A 14,713-nucleotide genomic window follows, 5' to 3' on the forward strand; every position below is an offset into this window, starting at 1 on the left:
TCTCTTTCACAGAGAGCGGGGGCAGGTATGTCACATTTGGTTTCCCTAATGTCAAGTTGATATGCCTGGAATTCAGACATTGCTAAAACTCAAATGACACTTAATGGCATGAATATGAATCAGGTGTTTACTGTATGTGTCAATTTCTTACAAAAGGGCTCATTTCCCTCTCATGTTCACACTCCACCAAACAGACAAAGTGTAAACAGATAAAGTGAACACACCAAGGGAGTGCTTGAGAAAACTTGCACCTGCAAAACAAAACATGTACAAAACAGAACAAAGAAACATCAACAACAACACCAACAGCAAGTGTGTGTGTGTGTGTGTGCGCGTGGGAGAGACAGGCCTGTGTTCCTCAATTAGTGCAGGTTAGATGAGGGAGCCTGCGGTGCCGGGGGAGATTCGGTCACCATGGCAACTCTTCTACTCTCCTCCCTCTCTCCCTCCTTCCCTCCTTCCTTCCTTCCTTCCTTCCCTCTATCCGACCTGTGTCCCCATGGCAATGATGCTGGAGGAGAAGAAGGAACCACTTTAGGGTTGTGGACCAGAGGAGCTTCTCCTGCACTCACCTGCCCCCTCCCCCCTCTCACCTCCCTCTACTCCCCAGGGCATGGGACAGGCAGGCAAGCTGGGGCTGTGTGTGTGTGTGTGTGTGTGTGTGTGTGTGTGTGTGTGTGTGTGTGTGTGTGTGTGTGTGTGTGTGTGTGTGTGTGTGTGTGTGTGTGTGTGTGTGTGTGTGTGTGTGTGTGTGTGTGTGTCTCCAGGTACATTTTTAGCTGCAAGGGTTGGGGTATCGCCACGGTAACAAGGGCAGGGCATGCAGAACAGGCCCCCGGGGGTTGTGGGGTGGGTGTGGGCTATACTCTACCATACAGTAGGCTATGTAGACTTCAGGATATGCTGGGGAGGGGGGTGTACTCCACCATACAGTACATGTAGACTGTATATCCTATACATGTCTATGGACTACGCTCTGCTCCTGACTCTGCCTGGTGCTTGTTGGGTAACCAGGGGCCCAGAAAGGAAACGCTAAAGTGAGAAAATGCTGACAGGGGGGTGGGGTTGGATTGGGTTTGGAGAGGTGTGAGGGTGTGTCAGAGTCAGAGCAGAAGAAAAAACAAAACCGATACCCACCTCTCCCAGTTCAGGACAGCTCTGTATACTCAGCACAAATGCAGTGTAGTCTCTGAACTAAAGCTTATATGGAAAACAGCCGAGTGAAGCTGGGGTTTTATATGCCTCTGGCATTGATACACACAAGCACAAACATGGAAGTTGGTAGAACATACACAAACATCTTTTCAAAGGAGTATGACCTAGGACAAATTATAACTAAATGTGTATTTTATATGCATTCATACTTTTAATGTTAATTCATGTGGCAGCATGATATGACAGAAACGTATGGAGAGATGTTTCAGAGACTGGGGTTGTAAATGCCTCCGACATCGATAGGCTACACTGAAGTACTGTACATATGGAAGTTGGTCGAACATACACAAACATCTTTTCAAAGGAGTACCTGGCTATTACCTATAAATTATAACTGAATGGATATTTATGTGCATTAATATATTTAATGTCAATTCATGTGACGGCATGACATGACAAACTTTTCAAGATGATCATGAAGGTTTAGGCTAGGACGCCCTCTGGTGGAGAAAAGAAGTAGCAACAGTAGACCTCCACAGTACTGCTAGCCATCTACAGTCAATGCTGTAGTGTTAATTCAACATTTAGAGAGTAAAACCAAACAGATGAGTGTTTGATTTGACTCTTATCTCCGTGTCAAATTAACACTGGAAAGTATATTGAGTTCTAAGCTATTCCAGTAGCCACATACACACATAGTATGCTTCTTTGTGGTTCAGTGTATACAATAATAGATAGGCCTATGCTTGCGACGATTACAAAAGCCTCTATGTAGGTGTTTGAAGTAAATTGAATGAAAATACTCGGTGTGGTATTTAACTATGGTCTTCTTTGACCATGGTCTGCTTTTATACTTATGGTTACAAATAAAAGCAGGCAATGAATAATGCCAGGGTATAAGTAACAACTGACAATGTGAGCATGTATAGTTTGCTAAGTGCGCAATCTGGACACTATAGTATCCCCAGGCCCGAGTCAGAATCGGGTCCTCTCTATTATACTGTATTGGTTGGGGGCCCCTTTCAAATGTGATGTCCCGGGCCCGGCCAAAGCTGTCAACAGCCCTGAACATGACACATTCTAAGCCCAAGTTAATGCACAGCTCCAAGTTGCCATTTGTCGAGTTTTAGGTATTTATTCACAGAAAGCATTCTCTCTTTCTCTTTCTCAGCAGCTTGGGTGTTGCAAGCGCAGGTGCAGTGGAAAAACCCCAAAACAGCTTCCAGTGACCCATTCAGAGCTTCCTGTGCTACAAGAGACTGCAGTCTTTTCTAAAAGAATGCAGGCATTGTAGAGGACAAAATAAACTCATGATATGCTGTAAGAGAACTGGCATCAGGACTGCCTAACAAACACCTAGGGAGAGTGTCTGATATATTTGGCGTCACATTAACCAATGTAACCATTATATGGCTTAGGTAACCACTATACAGCACAAGCTACTTATATTTTCCATTTCCATGGGTATTCCATGAGACTTCCAACATGTTTCTAGCTGGACCTAGCAACAAGCATAGAGAGAGGGGGAATACATGGTACCAAACCAGTGGCTCCCACCGCAAAGTTTACAAAAGTCTGTTTACAAATGTGCAAGACTAAAACTTAAACCACATTTTAATAAAATCCCGGCACGAAACAATTATAAAATGAAGCAGTCGTATATATATTCACAAAGATGGTGTACGGATGTGCCGAAGTAAGGGCTGGGTGAGACTAAACAATTGAATGCAGATCTTCAAACCAACCCTTCTGTGTTCCAAACGCAACAACACAACACACCAGTCACAAGAGGGCAGCATAGCTTACAAAAAACATTAAAGGTGTACTTTATTGAAATAGTTCAGAGCAAAAAACAAGCGCCTCACCGGCATTAAATACACAAAAGAATGACAAAAGACCCATCAAAATGAAGAAGCAGACTATTAAGGACTTCAGTACAAACGAAATCCAACATTCAGTAAGGGCCCAACATCACGCGTGGCTTGTATGGCAGGCACTTTTTGGCTGAAGAGTTAACAGCCGCACAAGAGAGCAGCACAAGAGAGCAACACAAACAACAACAAATGACAACAACAAACACTTATTGGCTAGGAACTGAACATGCATGATCATGTGAACAACACCAGAAAATGGATTTGGTAATAATGTGAGAGAGTAGAGAGAGAGAGAGAGAGACAAATGGATCTGGTAGGGAATACATGCACACAATACGAGTCACAGAAGATGGATGTGAAGTACAATGAAGAGACACAGGAAACAGATCTGGTAAATGACTTGTTCACCACTCAACACACACAAGGAAATAGATCTGAGAATTGGCATGCCAACGACTTAACGGACACAAGGAAATGAATGAATCTGGTCAAATGTACAGACTAGAAAACAGGGAAAAGGGTTTGGTACAATGTACAGACTTTACATAGAGATACTGATTTTTTTTTTTTTAGATGAGGAATGTTGATGAATTACGGACGTGTAAATATGTGAAATACTAGCCAGTCAGTCTTTTGGGCTACGCGTGTTTAAGGCATGGGGGAAGGTCAATTGCACTTCAAGGTCAAACTCTCTTCGTCTGCCCTGCTCTGGTTGACCCAACGATAACAGCATTCCCTCTTTGGGATTCTTTAAAAGGCACAACAGGACATCAACAGCATTATTCAGTAACAGCAACAACAAAAACCCTATGAATGACCTAAAAAGTTTGAAAGCCTATTAAAGCAATAGTTTGACTTGTAGCACTTCTTTTGACTTTTGAAGAGTCTCTAGTTTGGTCCATAAATGGATATGACAAAGATACGACAAAGCCACTGAAAGAGTATTTGGTGTTGCGCAAGTACAGGACATCTCTACCGATAAGCATTCAAGTGGAAACTACTTCTCCTCTACATTTTTAGGTGACAGCATTGTACGGTACTGTGCATTTTTTTTTACAGCATACAAATTTCTTTACACCTGAAACAGTTATGTGCATTTATACAGCATGTTTTCTTTCTTTACAAAAAAGACAAAAAACAAAAAACACAAAAAAACCCCACAAAATCAAAACAAAAACAGACGTCTATGTCTAGTCCAGACACTACAGATTGAAACTGGAGACATTGTATTTGAATTCTGAACAGTATTAAATACATTTCCTTTGCTTTCTTTTTTTTGCCATTTTCAATAATTTATTTACACATGTAAACATTCTCTGTATGTTCTCCAATACCTGAACAGTAGACAGTATTTTTTTAACATTGACTCATGGACAACTACATAGTAACACTGACACTTCTTGTGAGACCGGAAAAAAATATAAGTTACTTATTTTTAAAAATGGATAACTGTCCTTGACGTGTTTCAACATAAGCAGCCACCCCAAAGGCATTGGTGTGTTTTCGCAATAAAGTCCTTTGATGGTAAAGCCTTGACCCAGACAAATCCAGTGTTTAATCTTTGCTTTTCCTTGACTGCAGTAAATAAGCGCTTGCACAACCTGGCCAGCAGGTGGCACTCTCTGAAGCATTTGAGCTGCATACTGACTGCGCACCACCAAGGCAAGCATATGAGGCCTGCACCATGAGCAAGGGTCCTCCTCAAATTAGTATCTCTCATCCTAATCATTTGCTTTTGGCCTCCTGCCTTGGCATCACCCTGTGGAGAAACTTTCCCCAACGTCAGCCTTAGGCAGAGCAACTTTTGAGAGGGCTTTCCCACATTTCACATAATGATAACAAGAGAAAATGACCTTTGAATTGCGCATTTGCGATATATTAAACAATAACGAGGCCACAAGCAAAAGGGAGAGGACAGAAGGTAACAGTTTGAGTTGAACCAAAAGAAAGCAAACAAAGCAAGCAAATACTGCCATGTCAAATGACGCACACCCCATATCGACTCCAGGACGAGGTCTCGAGTGTTTAACAGCTCACAGCGATGGCAGTGAGTGGCCTGTACTGATCTGAGCTGTGAGGGTTAAGTCCCGCCCTTATTCGCTTCCTCCGCCTCCTACCCTGCAGCATGCAGTGGCTCGCCCCCCAACCCCGCCCACAACATTTCCAAATTCCTCTCTCTCTCTCTCTCTCTCTCTCCCTCTCATTGTCCTCCCCACTCCCCCTTGCCACACCACAAACCTCCTCTCCTCTCCTCTCTTTTCATTCCTCACCAGCATTTTTGAGAACAAGGGACAGACAGGTAGAGCGAGCAGAGTGGAGCAGAGCTGGCGTCTTGCTTTGTGGGGGGGAGGATATGATTAGTCCTTTAGGGGGGGCACTGGTCTCCTTTCTGGCCAGCATGAAATCAGATCAGAGAGAGCAAGCAGGCCTGAACATTTGTGCAAATCTGGAGAACGTAAGGCACTATGGAAACTTGAGGGACAAACAAATCATTGAGCAGGAACAACTGTTCTAGCATCAGAGAGCTTTTTTAAAATTCTTAACCTATATAATAATGCCTCATAATCGATCATGATCTTGGTCTGTGCTGCTGCTACCCACACAAACTGACAACAATGATTGCACCGGGGAGATAGACGACCAAGATAACAGCAGATTTCAGAGGGGAAATCCCCAAAACATCTTTCGATGGAACATTTGTCTTCAAGTCCTTATCAAAAGCATACCCAGGGAGCACATGCTGTACATGAGCCTCTGAGCTGTTATTGATGCAGAGGAGCTTGTTCAACATAGGCCTTCAATCTGGCGTGCCACCACACCTTGACTGCCTACTACTACAACAATCAAAAACAACTGTGAATAACAAGGATAAACAAAAAGAAACAACACTTTTAATAACAATAAATTACACTGAAACGTAACAACAAAACCGGGGTTAATCTATTCTCTTTCTTTTCCAGCCATGCTCTTTAAGTTTTCATCTTTGGTGTTATTCTCGTCCTCTTACTGAAACGTGCTTCAGGCATTATACAAATCAATTCACAGCACATTGTGCCAAACCATCCACCAATCCAATTCTGGGACAAGCCGGTTCAGCCAATCGTCCTCAAGAGAGTCTGGTGACACCTTAGGGTGCTCAGGCCAGCTGAGCACAGTCGTGTCACATCATCTTTGGAAGGTGCCAGAGTAAGATGGGGAGGGCACCACCAGGTGTGCACCAATGACTACTTGTACGTATATACTGTACACTAGTCTAGTAGATATAGTGTGTGCATGGCTTCATCTGCCCAGAGCAGTTATGGGTTTCCCACAAACATGGTGAAGTGATCAACCTGGGCAGTATTCCAAGAACCTGGTTAAGTAGTAAACCAGGTTGAATTTACCTTAAGGTAGTGGAAAACCCTCTGATAGAAGAGCCTGGAGTCCTCCATTTTTCCTCTTTCAAAATGGCACTGGACTATCTATGAGCATGTTTACTACTTCCTGTAGATGAACCTAGCCAAGTTTATCACTTAACCTCGTTCTTGGAATAGTAGCCTGGCCAAGGTAAACTACATGAAGGAGTAAATATAATCATAAATAGTCCGTAAGTGTCATTTAGTAATGAAAAGGAGCACTCCAGGATGATGTACCACTACCTCAAGGTCAACTTCACATAGTTTTTTACCGAACCAGCTCCTCGGAACACGCCCTAAGACCACAATTAAATGCCCCTTTGGAAAGGAGAAAGGTGAAAACAAGTGAGGGGGGAAAAAACACACCTTTCACACTGACTGAACCTTGCAAAACATCAGGACTGAAACAAATAGGGAGGTTTGTAAGGTTTTTGTTGCAACATTAGTAGTTTGACGATGATAATACCACTAATCATTACTATAATCGTAATAAAAAGAACAATATCAATAACCTTAACCATAATAATTAATATAGTTTCATTTGTGTAGTAAAGCTGCCAAACGTGTGACCCTTGACCAAACCCTGAGGGGTTGGTACAGCAGAGACAACAAAAACAAAAACAAAAACAAAAAAAAACAAAGAAAACAAGAAAACAAAATAAAACAAAACAACAAAAAAATAATAAAGCAATTATTTAAACAAGCTAAATCAGTTTGCACACTTCAACTTGGGGTCCGTGATCCAACCCCAGATCTTGATCATATCCTGGGGAGTCCTGGGGTGTACCAACATGATGGCCTTGTATGTGCAGGGATTATTCCTTAGCTTCTCCTCTATGTCAAAGGTCCTGAAGCCCTTGTGCTTCTCCGGGGCCAAGCCCAGTTTGCGCAGGCACATGCCCGTGTACACGTCGTCTATGGGGTATAGCGCCACCCGGTGGGAGGCGGCCAGCAGCCTGCGCGCCAGGTCGCCAGAGTACAGGTACCCTCCCCCGCCCGCGTACGGCGGGTACACGCCCACAAACATGCTCTCGGGGATGAAGTACTTGACCCGCTTGTCGCGGTGCGGCCCCGCGTTGGTGATTACGTCCCCCACGAACAGATCCCGCGCCTTCTCGGCCGGCAAGCCCTTGAGGAAGTCGAGGATGCGCGGCGTGTTGACAAAGACGTCGTCGTCCCCCTTGAAGACGAACTGGGCGCCGGGGCAGCGCGTGCGGAGCCAGTCCAGGAACAGCACCTCCTTGACGGTCAGGTTGAAGAAGGTGTCCCGGTACTCCCACTGGAGCAGGTCGGCGTGCCGCTGGTTCTCGTACGCCAGCATGGCCGACAGGTCGGGGAAGTGGTCCTCGGCCGTGGCCCCGCCCAGCAGGAAGACCGTGGCCACTGTGCGGTTGGCCATGCGGCCCGCGCGCCCCCACGACTCGCGGATGGCCTGCCGCCGGTCAAAGTGCGGCGCCAGCGACTTGATGGCCAGCAGCAGGAAAGGACCGCCCTCTTCGCCGCCCTCGCCACCGCTACCGCACACGTGCGGCTGGTCCACCGCCATGCGGTAGGAGCGGCAGCGCATGTAGGTCAGGAAGTCCTTGAAACGCGGCGGCAGCTGCCCAAAGTCCTTGATCTGCGTGGCCACGCGGCCGTCCGGCTCGCACGACTCCTCCACCAGGCCCGCCGTGTCGTTCAGCCAGTCAGGGAGACGCTCGAACGGGAGGGGGAGGAGGCCTCCGGTCACGGCTCCGGCTCCTGCTCCCCCATCGCTGCTGCTACTGCTGCTGCTGACGCCATCTACTCCTGGGGATACGGCACCACCACCACCTGTGGAGTTGGTCACCAACAACAAAGACATTAATGTAGTAGACATATTGGACTCGAACAATAAGAAAGTACTCTGTTAAGCTTCTTCTTGGTAACTGGTAAGGTATGTGGAAGTAGTAAAATAAATATCCCAGCAGATGGTCAATATACAAGATGCAGTCATGTTTAGGGTATATGTAAGGTGCAGTAAGGTGTAGGATGTAATATGTGAGGTGCAGTAAGGTGTAGGATGTAATATGTGAGGTGCAAAAACATCACACGTGTGCAGTAGTACCTGTGGAGTTGGTGACGACCAGGTGGTTGAGCAGATGGGCAATATGTACAGTAAGGTGTAATATTTGAGATGCAATATGGTGTAAGGTGTAGTATGTAATGTGTAGTAAGATGTAGGATGTTGTGATGGGCGAGGTGCAAAAGCATCAAGCATGTGCAGCAGTACTGTACCTGTGGAGTTGGTGACGACCGGGTTGTTGAGCAGGTCCAGCTTCTGCTGCTCGCGGTTCCAGAAGGCGCTGCTGGGGGCCATCTTGGCCCAGAAGCGCTTGGAGGGCACGTGGACCTTGCTGTCGGCGCCCTTGTTCTGGCCGCCGCTGCGCGTCAGCATGATGAAGAGGAAGATGTTCACCATCGCCACCATGCACACCACCTTCATCTTGCGCCGCGACCCGTGCATGGCTGCGCTTCTCCTCGACTGTGCATACAAACACACGAAAAAAAGTCATTAGAATAAGCTTCTTTATGGCATACGGTAGAGCAGGCCTGGTGGAACAAAATCCAACATCTGAACTATTAACTATTGCTGAAATAAGCTAAAACCCCAATGATTATACTTTGTTTTTGCAGACAAACTCTGCCTAAATACCATCAGCCATTACTAGTCTAATCTCACCAAACCGTACTAACTTCTTACAAAGGGTATGAAACTGCCTAATAGAATGCTGGTTTCTAGTGGTGGAAGGGGTAGATTCTATTTAAAGTTTGGTTTGTTTGTTTGGTTTCATGTTTGGTTCTGATTGTACCAGGGCTTGACATTGACTTTTTCACCCACCGGCCTCTGTGGCTAGTGGTTTTTGCGAGTCACTAGCCATTCAGGTATGTCACTAGCCACCAATTTTATATCGTTAAAAAATATATCATGATGGTGTACGTCTAACCTCAGAAGATGAGGTGCTAAAGCAAGATGAAGGTATAGCTTTCTACATGGAGGTATATCAAGCAAATAGAGACTGAGTTGCTGAGCTTTTTTGTGAATTTAAATGTAAACAATTGAAACAGAAGGGGCAAACAATAGAATATAGGCTATGATGCGTATGTCACACCAAGGAATAAGCTGCCAGCCAAATTGGCTAGTGACAATGAAAGCATTACTAGCCACAGCCAAGTTTTACCAGCATTTGGCCGGTTGGTTAGTGCCAGTGTCAAGCCCTGGATTGTACCAACTCTTTAATGTGTTAGTGTCATACGTAATGTGTAGGTACTTAATGAATCATCATTCACCCCCTTCCCTTACCCACTTAAGGTGAAAACCAAATTATATGCATCACATTTAGCGGACAATTTAATGTAGAGGGGCTTACAAATGCAGGAGCTTGGTACAGTAACCGCGCAAGTGTTAATCTCTCAAAGTAAAATATGTGGAACATAATAATTCTTTTGAAAAAACACATTGAATAGGGGTTTATTTCTTCTTTGTTGACCAGGTACCAAAAATGGCCTATGTCCTCTTAGTACAGGTTCATGATCCAGTGTGGTTGTTGGAACACTGCTAGTCTAGAACAATGCAGTGCGAAGAGTGGACCACAACAGACAGACAACTTCAAATACTCATTTCAGTTCAAGTAGAGAATCATCTATTCTACATGCATTACATCTAACATCAGTTCTTACTCTATCACCTTTGAAACTGGTGGTCACCGAGACCCAGTCATCAGTGACATCTAAGGTCTAGGCGATAAGGACCAAACTGAGGGTCTTGATTTATTTGGGCCTGTTGTCTTACACAGGATGTATAGCACAATGTGCTAAACCAGACTGAGCTTGACAGACTTGTGATTTGACTCAGTGCCACAAGTATGCAAACAAACCACTTTATGTTGGCCAGAGGACATTTGGACTTTTGTTTTGAAGACTGCTTGAACAGAGCTGTGCAAATATGAAATGTAAACAATGGCTCAGGTGAAGGTGTGCAGCTGAGCTGCAGTATGTGAGAAAAGTTGTGCCTGTCTGAAAAGCTTCAGTGCCTACAGAAGAACAGTATGGCCTCGTTCACACCAAAACCTGTTTGTGGCGTTTGTATGCAGTTTACATCCATTTTTTGTTTAGGAGATGGATTAGATCAGGGATTCCCAACCTTTTCCAATAAAGGGACCACTTCATTAAAAAAAAGACCACTTCTGACCCAATAAACAGTTCAACTCAAATAAATAATTAACAGCAACACACACACTAGTATTATCTTGTTCTGTAGAAAATGATTTCAATGCCAACGTGGAATACCTTCAAGGCCCACCAGTGCACCCCGGCCGACAGTTTGAGAATCACTGGATTAAGCTTAGCTCATACACACCATGAGGTATGTAGTACTACATGCACATGTTCCAAAACTGCGCTACAGCTATGTAGGAAACAGAAACCAAATCTATTTTTTCTTACGGCAAACCATGAGCGCTTTCAGACCAAGTCTTAAAACTGCAACAAAAACTGAACAGTATACACTGCAATCTGTAGATATCCCATACACCGAGAGGTATACCGGTAACTCAAAAGCAGAGTGGTGTAAATGAGGCCTATGTGGGAGTTCTATTCCAAATCCAAATGTGGCAATGTGACGATCACACTGTCGCAATGGCATATTTAATTCCCGTATGTATCGATATCACAACAATACCGATATTATCGCCCAGCCCTAGAGCCAACAGATGAAGATTACTAACCTCCATCATCCTCATAATCTTTCTCCTCCTCTCAGACACCATTGGCCTTTCTCTGCCTCACTCTCTCTCTCTGTTTCTCTCTCTTTCTGTGTCTGTCCCTTCAGAGTCAGCACGGGGGTTTTCCAGCTCTCGTGTCGGAGGACTGAAGCCTTTTCTCCATTACGTCCAGAGGCCCAGGAGAGGCTGTGACCTGTGAATGGCACAAGTGTCCCGTCCTTACCAGCTCCCCCTCCCCATGGATGAGGACCCTGCCTGCCTGCCTGCCTGCCAGTGCCTACCTCCCTTTCTACCTGCCTGCTTACTTGCTTACCTACCTGCCTGCCTTGCTTGCTTTCTTGCTTCCTTGCCTGCCTGCTCAGCCGCTCTGTCTGGGGGAAAGGCTAACAGATTAAGTGTTTGTTTACTTAAAAGCACGGCCAAACGAAAAGAAACTGGGCCTTTTGTTCTCAGGGACCTTCAGCCCCTTACTTGCCTGCTCACTCGCTTGCTTGCTCACTGCTCCCTTTCGCTGCCTGCTTACACCATTTATGGAGCGCATTCTCCCCAGGTCAGACCTCGCCTCGGTAATGATCTCCCTCCAAAAGGGGAACAGAAAAGACGGGCAGTTTAGAAATGAAAAGGTTTTGGGAAAGACCCTAGGATATTGACTGAGTGGGAGGGGAGAGCTGATGGTAAGACTTCTACCATTGTGCTTTTTGTCCAAAAGACTAACTTTATTAAAATACCCTTTTACATTAGCCATAAAATCCAAAAGCAAAGGGCGTTCAAGACCATAATGCATACGCTGTAAATAGGGTGAAGGAGAGAAATCTTGAAATGTTTTGAACCGAAAGGTCTCTAGAAACTAATTCTGCACACTGTCCCATAAATTCTCGTGTATTTTTGGAAAGGGCGCTGCTGATAACCTTTTCAGAATCACAAACCCAAGTACAAATCTGTCCAATGGGCTTCATTGGATCATTTGCAACAATTTAATGCTTTAGTCAAATTTCAATGCTTCTCAATTTAAATCAATCTGTCAAACTTGTCTTCAACGCAATCTGGATCCTTCTTTCGTGTGATGATCATTAATCCTTCTGCTCAACACAATCTTAATATCTCTCAGGTAAAAAAACCCAAACGGTTTGCTCATGTCATGCACACCCATTGCCCAGACTTTTTTAGGGGACACCATGTTTATCCAAAATAGATCTGGAGACGGCAGTGCCGTTTGTTTGTTTGTTCCAAAGTGACTGAGCTCAGCATACTTTTTAATCTGGTTGTTATTGATGTGCGTTAATGCAGGAAGATGAGCCTCATGTGAGTTCAATTTGTCCACCCTTGTGACTCTAATTGCACTTCACGATGCTGCATTAGCCTGTAGAGGCTGTGGCCAAGCCACTAAAAGCTCTTCCCTTCCCAGCACCTCTGCACCACATGGTCTAATGTACATCCACATGTACAGTAGCTGGCTGTATGCCTACCTTCCCCTTTCCTTTCCTTGGCACAATATACAATACAATTCAAATGAATAATCATCACCAACACAGCCAAAAATATTATTTAGATTTTTTCCCTTCCTTGGCCCAATATACAATAACATTCAAATGAATCAAATCAACAGCAACAAATATTATTTAGATTTTTAGAAAGTGATTTCAGGGCCTTCTAAGTCCCGCACATCTGAGCTTGCATGCCCATGGGGACACAGGTTCGAGACTGGCCGGAGTCATATCCCAATCCAACGGATATATATATATATTTTTTTTATATAATAAAAAATGGGCCTAACGATAGGGCACTCATCTGCCACACGGCCGACCCGGGTTCGATTCCTGGCCTGGGCCAGCCCTTCCCAGTCTCTCTCTCCCAACTCGCTTCCTGTCTGTCCTTGACCATCCTGTTTCATAATAAATGCAGCTGGAACGCTTGAAAAGTCCCAAAGCTTTCAAAAAAAAAAAATCAGGACACAGCTTCGTGGCCCACCAGCGAGCCTGGTCCCACAGTTTGAGAATAACTGATCTAATGTACATCTACATGTACGTACATGGTGATGAATGAGAGCCAAGCCTTCCATTCTTAGCACTAGAGCCTTATGTACACATACTGTACATACACTCTACATGCAATGGTGAATACATGAGCCCTTTCCCTCCCTGCATCAACACACCCTAATGTACATAGAACATGTCTAATGTATGAAGAGGATGCCTACACCACACACCCTAATGTACACGTACATGCCTTTTTTTGGTCTTTTATGACAGTGAAGGAGTGACAGGAAATGAATAGGGAGGGAGATGTCGGGTAGGATCGACATAGAACCCGAGCCGGAATCGAACCCGGGTCGCGGACGTAGCAGCCTAGTACCCTACCAGAGGCACGCACTTGCAAGCACACACACGCACACACTCTTCGCCTACTGTGCGTCTTCAAACTCCCAAGCTGAAGTCCGGTTGCCTCCAACCAAGATCTTTTCAGTGCACATATGCATTGTAGGTGCATGCGTGCCTAGCCTTCCCTTCCCTGCACCACACACAGACTAATGTACACATACAGTGCATGCATGTGAGGCTGTGAGCACACCTAGTCCTAGCCAGTGGATGTGTGCCGACAAGCCCCGCTCAGCTCATCCTGGCTAATGTGGGCTTCATGTGAAATACCACATAGGAGTCATACGATATTCGGCTTACTCACTACGTAGGATTGGAAAACCACAAAATCAAATAAAACAATCAAGACATGAAGAAATAAAAAGAAGACAATTTAAGAAATGGGAAAAAAATAATCACTGCTATTTGGGATGGCCCTGTCTTGTTTGGTAAGGTCACATTCAGTAAATGTCAAATCGTGTGTGTGTGTGTGTGTGTGTGTGTGTGTGTGTGTGTGCCCCTGTTAAGACCACAATCAGACCAAATTTCTCCCCTCCGCTTAAGTATGTCAACTCTCAAGCACACACACCACAACTGCAACGTAAACGTATCATTTGATGTGCATTGCACACACGCATGCACTTCCTCTGAAGGAGGAGGAAAAGGGGAAAAAAACAACCTCAGAAGAAAAAAAAAAGTCAAGGCTTTCACGGAAATGTACCTTAAACTTCTCTAGAAAAACCGCACGGTGGAAAATATCAAAACCTCTTTACGCCATGGGGAGACCATGTAGGCCCGAAAGGAAATTATAAAGGTCTGCCAATTCTACGTTCTAAAACAAAGTTTAATGGCATGACCATTGGTTATCTTCTGCTTGGTCCAGCACCTGTGCTACTGATGTGCAAGCATTCTCTGACTTTTTGGTAGAGACTACTAGGGCTACATTGTTGACTTCTTGGTTTTGGACAACGTTTACACCGATACAAGTATTTCTCTCAACATTGTGTTGACATTGCCCCTTTAAAGGATGATGTACAGTGAAACGAAAAGCGCATGGTGTAGTTCACATCCCTCTCTCACATCTTTCACAGGTGGCCAGGTATTTCTGGCCCTCCATGTTTGTGGTTTGTTCGACCTGGGGCCTATACAACAAAGCTGGTTCAGAGTAAGTTAAGGTTAAGTTAAGAGGTAAA

At 44.8% G+C, this 14,713-nt stretch overlaps 1 protein-coding gene across 1 annotated transcript in view; it reads right to left on the reverse strand.

Annotated features, from left to right (window-relative positions):
- Window positions 1–2,965: 2,965 nt before the first annotated feature.
- Window positions 2,966–14,713, reverse strand: part of b3gnt2b (UDP-GlcNAc:betaGal beta-1,3-N-acetylglucosaminyltransferase 2b) — a 30,573-nt gene continuing 18,825 nt past the window's right edge. The window contains exons 3-4 of the mRNA XM_063192827.1: window positions 8,681–8,927; window positions 2,966–8,236 (exon numbers count right to left, since the gene is read on the reverse strand). Coding sequence (XP_063048897.1) covers window positions 7,134–8,236; window positions 8,681–8,909 — 1,332 coding nt within the window. The 5' untranslated portion in view covers window positions 8,910–8,927 and the 3' untranslated portion in view covers window positions 2,966–7,133. The remainder of the gene's footprint in view (window positions 8,237–8,680; window positions 8,928–14,713) is intronic.

This window comes from Engraulis encrasicolus, unplaced genomic scaffold (assembly GCF_034702125.1).
Source record: "Engraulis encrasicolus isolate BLACKSEA-1 unplaced genomic scaffold, IST_EnEncr_1.0 scaffold_25_np1212, whole genome shotgun sequence".
Lineage (NCBI taxonomy): Eukaryota > Metazoa > Chordata > Actinopteri > Clupeiformes > Engraulidae > Engraulis > Engraulis encrasicolus.